Source organism: Nematolebias whitei, chromosome 10 (assembly GCF_014905685.2).
Source record: "Nematolebias whitei isolate Nwh7 chromosome 10, NemWhi1, whole genome shotgun sequence".
In the NCBI taxonomy this organism is placed as follows: Eukaryota; Metazoa; Chordata; class Actinopteri; order Cyprinodontiformes; family Rivulidae; genus Nematolebias; species Nematolebias whitei.
In genome coordinates this window covers 27,295,306-27,302,417 of record NC_056507.1, presented here as the reverse complement: position 1 = coordinate 27,302,417, position 7,112 = coordinate 27,295,306, and the positions used below count along the sequence as shown (strand labels likewise).

Genomic DNA, 7,112 nt, shown 5'->3' with positions numbered 1-7,112 from the left:
GCCACATTGCTGCAGTAATCCAGACAAAAGGAGCCACAACTAAGTATTGAGTGCTGTATATACTCATACTTTTCATGTTCATACTTTTCAGTTGACCAGCATTTCTAAAAATCCTTTTTTATTGGTCCTAAGTAATATTCTAATTTTCTGAGATACTGAATTTGGAGTTTTCATTAGTTGTCAGTTATAATCATCAACATGAAAAGAAATGAACATTTGAAATATATCAGTCTGTGTGTAATGAATGAATATAATAAACAAGTTTCACTTTTGAATGGAATTACTGAAATAAATCAATTTTTTCATGATGTTCTAATTTTATGACCATGGTTTGGCCCCCTCAGGGAAAAAGTTTGGGCACCCCTGCTCTAAGCACTGGTTTGCAAATGAATCGACAATCATTTTTAGTGTTTTAACATAATTTAATTAATACAAAATCTTACTTTACAGTTTATAAATCAGTGTAAACATTTCAATACAGACAATTGTCCAAGAAGAAGTCTATAATGTTACAATGCTTGACAGAGGCACATCACAGTCTCCAAGGAGATAGTCTCTTTTCAGGGTGGACATTTTGTTCACTACTTTAAACCGGAGCGATCTTTGGCTGAGCTCTTCCTCCGAGACACCATCAAAGAAGAAATCTTCATTGAATATTGGATTGCGGCTCTTTCTTATTACTGTGCTGCGCTGCTTCTGGACTTTTCCTGGGACCAGAGAAATGCTAACACTGCAGTTGATGATCTTGGGGTCCACAGAGAGAGGATACAGGCCCTCAGCACTGATCAGTCGAACCCGTAGCCTTTGGTTATCTGGACAGTACTCTGCTGAGAGTCTCAGACTCCCATCTTTTCCTATTGTCACCATTTTTTCCTGCATTGCCCTCTCTCTGTGCAGTGTTAAGTCCATGGGGAAAATGTTGGGTGGTGCCAGACTATGACTGCTGGGCAGGCCTTCAGTCATCCCCTCCGACGTCCTCCTTATGATGTTTGGGCTGTTATCTGTGGAGCTGCCCTCATCTGTGGACAGGGAGTTATTCCTAGACACCATTGCTTTTCTTATGTTCCTTGACAGTAGCAGTTCATGGCTCAGTGTTTTAAAAAGGGAAGACTTGGCAGGGCATCTGGACAGCAGCGGAGAGCTGAAAGGGGAGGATTCGGTAGAGGACGTGTCGCTGTCCAACGGGCCCTGCCAGTTCATAGAGTAGCTTCTCGGGGAAAGCCTGGAGGTCAGGCTGTTGAGGCTGAACGAAGACGGAGAGGAGCAAGGCGAGGCAGGGTGGGTAAGTTTAGAGCACGTGCTGGATCGACTTCTAGGCAGCAGCAGAGGAGAGGAGCCTAGATCAGAATGGAAAATGGACTCCTTTCTCCTGGTGTGGGGGCTCTCAAGTAAGGTGCAAAAGCCATAGCTGGTCTGAGCTTTGGCCAAGTGAGGGAGGGATAAGGCCGCCTGGCTCTGGGGATCTGCGTTAGTAGTCTCCTCATCACTGCAACCATCACAGGGGCTCTCATCTACACTTTCTACCTGAATGATGTGAGGCTTAAACACGTCATGAAGCCTTGCTTCTGTTTCCAGTTTGTTCCTCTCACCCTGAGACGCCCTGACGGTGCGAGCTGCTCCTTTCTTTTCTGTGTTCTTCATCTCCTGCAGGGATAAAATCGTCGGCGGGATGCAGAACTCTGGGATGTTGTCAGGAGTGATGATGTTTGGACAAAGAGAAATCAACTTGGATTTGTCACTTTTGTCCCCTAACATGATGTCACCGATTTTAAAGCTGAGTTCTACTGATCGGATAGGCAGGTTCGATTTCTCTACTGACACACGCAGCTTCTCCACCACCCACATGGATCCTTTAGAAGAAGGCAGGAAATTCTGCAAAAATCACAAATCATTCTTAAGTTGTTGCTCTCACAATAAAAGCCATCTCATGACCCAAACAATTCTTGTGGTTTTCTTACCGTGTGTTCTGAAGATAATCCAAAAGTAATTTCAAGATCGGATGAACTGACAGCCCCAGCTGTGGTGATGCAACATGGAAAAGTTTTTGGGTTCTGTCAACAGCGGATGGAGAGTCAGCGGTTCTGGCTGTTTGAGAGACGCAGACGGTTTAAATGAAGCAGGAAACCAATAAATCTAACACACACACCCTCTGTGCTGCTGGATCCTCCCACTCCCATTTTGCTGCTGCTGGTTCCCATGGAAATATCCAGATCACAAAAGAGCTCACGGCCCCTGTGCTGCTCAGTCAGATAGGCTCTAAAGGCAAACAAGTGTTTTTACACCAGTGACAAAACTTCTAATTCATGTTTAGTTTTCCTACATTTAAAACAAGTGCTGCGTATGACCTTCTGTGAACACGAACATTTGATCAGATAATTTGGAAGCATTGTAGTTTTACGGCAAATGTAGCTTTCAGTGAAGCGTTGACCTCAGTTTAAGTGAATTGTTGAAGCAAGGGGAAAGAGTGTGTTCTGCTCGTTCCTACACTTTGATTGCAACTCTTTAGGAAATATGAAAAAGAAATCAACATTTTCCAAAATAAGTTGTACCTTATCAAATGCTTGGCCTTTTAATGAAATACACTTTATTGTCTATCTTTGAATGTAAGTAATCTATAAAAATCACTGATGAGCCTCTGTCTGTGCAGCATATTAGAAAAAAAAAAATCATCTGTGATATTGTTGAAATTTTAAATGGATCGAGACCAATGGTTGCACTATTTCAATTTTTACCAAATATGCAAAGCATAAACTGAAGCTGAAGCATTGTTGGTTATTATTATTTAATAAGATATTGGGATTTCGAGTTAATTAGAAAAAAATGTATAATTTTCTTGTTTTGTTTGCTAAAATGAAGTGTGAAATACAAGTTGTTATTTTTTCAATACTTTTGCTTTCATTTTATAAATAACATGCATATCAAATGGGTTGGTATGCTTTTTGATCAAAGTTCTAGTTTCTGAAACTATCATTTGCATCAAATGTGTCATGAATAGAACTGATTTCCATTTTTGTGTCCAAACGCTACTTCAGAAATGTAAGTGCTGCCCTCTAGTGGTCAAATTTAAAGCACTGGCATCAAGTTTTTATTTTTTATTTTAAAGAAGGGGTAGATTAATTTAAGTGCATTTAAAAAAAAGGACATAAATTGGACAGTTACATTTATTCAATAAATCACCAAATTAGTAAAATAAATAAATACACGAGCAAGCTGCATGGAAATACAGGCACATGTTTATTACCAAGCTTTAATTTTCTGCTCATTGAGCATAAGCGGTCTTCTTGCTATTTTTATATGAATGGCTTCAAGTGGCTCTTCTCACCAGAAAGATCCCGAAAGGTAGAGACAACAAAGCTCCATTCTGCCGAGGACAAGGTTCAAGTAGTGTATCTCTGTTACCGTCTGTTACCAGGCACTGAAGGACAGAATGATGTCAGAGGCTAACAATATACCGGGAAGATGTCCTAAATGAGGTTCTTCTCAGAAATGTTTTCCCTACTGTCCAGACCTCATCTGTAATTCAAGCATTTTCGCAAGCCCAAAACCAGAGAGCTTTAAAACAATCACACATTTTGAGGTCAATCATGAAAATACTCTTTCACATTTTAAATCTAATATACTGCCAGTGATCATTTGTGCCTTTTTCAAACTTAGCAAAGAGTTTTAAGAAAGAGTAAGTATTAAGTATGGTATTTAAATATTTAAAATATGAACGGTTTTAAACCACACACTGTTTATTTGTATTTTGCTTCCAAGGAGTCTGGCTTTTCTGTAAAATTTTAAAGTGATCTAGATCAGTTGTTCTTTGGGCTTAAGATACTCTTTCAACGGTTTTCTTTGATTTTTGGCTGTTTCCATCCATCTTCTGTCAAGTATTTGTCCTTACATTATGTATAGTGTGCGCTTAATGATAGGAAAGTGGACAGAAGAGGACAGCATCACTATCGTCAGTAGATGAACACCAACAAAAAGTCCTTAGAAAATATTTAGAATATAGAAAAATGGAAAAGACTTGAGGGCAGCACGGTGGCGCAACTGGTAGAGCTGCTGCCTCTCAGTGAGAAGGTCCCTGGTTCAAACCCCGGTCCAGGGGCCTTTCTGGGTGGAGTTTGCATGTTCTCTCCGCGCATGCGTGGGTTTTCTCCGGGTGCTCCGGTTTCCTCCCACAGACCAAAAACATGCATGTTAGGCTGATTGGTAACTCTAAATTGTCCCTAGGTGTGAGTGAGAGAGTGAATGTTTGTTTGTCTCGTTTGTCTCTATGTGGCCCTGTGATGGACTTGCGACCCGTCCAGGGTGTACCCCGCCCCTCGCACAGTGATTGCTGGACATGGGCACCAGCGACCCCCGTGACCCAAAATGGAACAAACGGGTAAAGAAAATGGATGGATGGAAGGAAAAGACTTGAAACAGGGCATGAAAGACACATCATCCTTCAGCTGATCATCAAGTGTTTGGGGTTACAGAAGCAGGTTGATGGAGCAAAATGTGTGCTTTATTTGTGAAACTGTGTTATATTTCGTGTTTTTATAGAATCAGCTAAAAAGATAAGAACAAATTGTGTCAACACGGAATGATTCAAATAAAGGTACAAACACACATACACTTGAAAATGTTCATGCAACAGACTGAAAATGAATGGAAAAAGCAGCCAATAAAACTCGTCAAAGCCTGCTGATTAAAAAAAACCTTTAAAAGATTACAAGGACGCATGTTTGCTTAGAACCAACAAGTAAAGAAATGAGACATGATTCAAAATTTTTGAGCAGTAATGTAAACATTTTTGTCATTAAAAAATTAAAGGTTGCAATGTCATTAGTCGAAGACCACGAGGAGGGAAACATGTCAGGAGACAGAGGGAGAAGATGAAAGTTAGAAATGAAAGACTGAGGGTGGCAACTCTAAATGTGGAGACAATGACAAGCAAAGGTAGAGAGCTGATTGACATGATGCAGAGAAGGAAGGTACATGTTTTATGTAGCCAAGTGACCAAGTGAAAGGGCAGCAAGGCTCACAGCATTGGAGCAGGGTTTAAAATGTTTTACCATGGTGGGGATAGAAAGAGAAATGGAATAAGGGTGTTCCTGAAGTAGGAGTTGGAAAAGAATGTAGTAGAGGTGAAGAGAGTGTCAGATAGGGAGATGTGTCTGAAGGAAGAAGTAGAAGGTCTGATGTTGAATATCAATGGTTATGCTCCACAGGTTGGATGTGACGTAGAGAAAAAAGATAAATTTTGGAAAGATTTGGATGAAGTGATAGAGAGTATTCCCAGGGAGGAGAGTGGTGATCGGAGCAGACCTGAATGGACATGATGGTGAAGGAAACAGAGGGGATGAAGAAGTGATGGGTAGGTTTGGTGTCAAGGAAAGAAACCAGGAAGGACAGATGGTGGTGGATTTTGCCAAGAGAATGGAAATGACTGTAGTCAACACTTATTTACAAAAGAGAGAGGAACATAGAGTGACCTGTAAGAGTGGAGGAAGGAGTATGCAGGTCGACTACATTCTGTGTAGAAGAGGACACCTGAGGGAGATTGGGGACTTTAAGGTTGTGGCAGGGGAGAGCACGGCCAGACAGCATTGGATGGTTGTGTGTAAAATGACTGTTGTTGTGAAGAAGAGAAAAAGAGTCAAATCAGAGTAGAAGACTGGAAGATGAGATGGAAGGATGTTGTGAGAAATTCAGAGAGGAGCTGTTAAAGGTTCTGGGTGGTGAGAAAGAGCTTCCAAATGACTGGACTACTACAGCAACAGTAATTAAAGAGACAGGTAGGAAGGTACCTGGTGTGTCATCTGGAAAGAGGGAAACCTCTAAGGAAACCTGGTGGTGGAATAGTGAAGTGCAAGAAGCTATTCAAAGAAAGAGATTAGCCAAGAAGACAGTGAGAGGACTGAATAGGAGACAGGAATATAAGGAGATGTAATGTAGAGCAAAAAGGGAGGTAGAAAAGCCAAAGCAGAAGGAGTATGATGAGTTGTATGGGAGGATGGACAGTAAAGAGAGCAAGAAGAAATTGTACCGAGGGATCAGGCTGGAAAGTATGTGTAGCAGGTTAGGCTTATTAATGATAGGAATTGTAATGTTCTATCAAGTGAGGAGAGTGTGACGGGAAGATGAAGGGAGTACTTTGAGGAGCTACTACAGGAAGTGGGAAAGATTAGTGAGGGTGAAGTCTGGAAAGCTCTGAAAAGAATGAAGAAGGGGAAGGCAGTAGAACCTGATGACATACCAGTGGAGGTTTGAAAATGTCTTGGAGAGATGGCAGTGAGACTTTTGACTCAAATATTCAATGGCATATTTGAGGGTGAGAAAATGCTGAATGGAGGAGAAGTGTGCTGGTGCTCATTTTTAAGAACAAGGGTGATGTAAAGAGTTGTAGCAACTACAGGGGAATTAAGTTGATGAGCCACGCAATGAAGATCTGGGAGAGAGTTGTGGAAGCAAGACTTAGATGAGAGATGATTATTTGTGAGCAACAGTATGATTAAAAGAGCACCACAGATGATCATCTTTGCTTTGAGAATGCTGATGGAGAAGAACAGAGAGGGCCAGAAAGAACTCTATTGTGTCTTTTTGGATTTAGAAAAAGCATGCGAGAGAGTGCTGAGGGAGGAGGAGTGGTATTGCATTAGTAAATCTGGAGTGACAAAGAACTATGTTAGACTGGTACAGGACATGTATGAGGACAGCAGGACAGTGGTGAGATGTGCTGTAGGAGTGAGAGATAACTTCAAGGTGGAAGTGGGATGCATCAAGGATCAGCTCTGAGCCCCTTCTTGTTTCCTCTGGTAATGGACCGACTAACAAATGAGGTCAGGCAAGAATCTCCATGGACGATGATGTTTGCAGATGACATTGTAATCTGTGGTGAGAACAGGGAACAGGTAGAAGAGAACTTGGAGAGGTGGAGGTATGCACTTGAAAGAAGAGTAACGAAAGTCAGCTGTAGTAAGACAGACTACATGTGTGTGAACGAGAGGGAGGAGGTGGAACAGTGAGGCCACAAGGAGCAGAGGTCGCAAAGGTGCAGGAGTTCAAGTACTTGGCATCCACTGTCCAGGTACATGGGGAGTGTGGTAAAAAGATGAAAGAGTCCGGGCAGGATGGAGTGG

General features: G+C 41.6%; 1 protein-coding gene across 1 annotated transcript; it reads right to left on the bottom strand.

The window, feature by feature from the left end:
• Nucleotides 1-501: 501 nt before the first annotated feature.
• c2cd4a (C2 calcium dependent domain containing 4A) lies at nt 502-1,872 on the bottom strand. The gene has a single exon (XM_037682909.1). It carries the CDS (start codon nt 1,843-1,845, stop codon nt 502-504), a length of 1,344 nt encoding a protein of 447 aa, XP_037538837.1. The 5' UTR covers nt 1,846-1,872.
• Nucleotides 1,873-7,112: the final 5,240 nt, after the last annotated feature.

Bases quoted from the DNA above. Each gene is read 5' to 3' on its own strand.
- c2cd4a (XM_037682909.1), bottom strand. From the start codon at position 1,845: ATGTGGGTGGTGGAGAAGCTGCGTGTGTCAGTAGAGAAATCGAACCTG.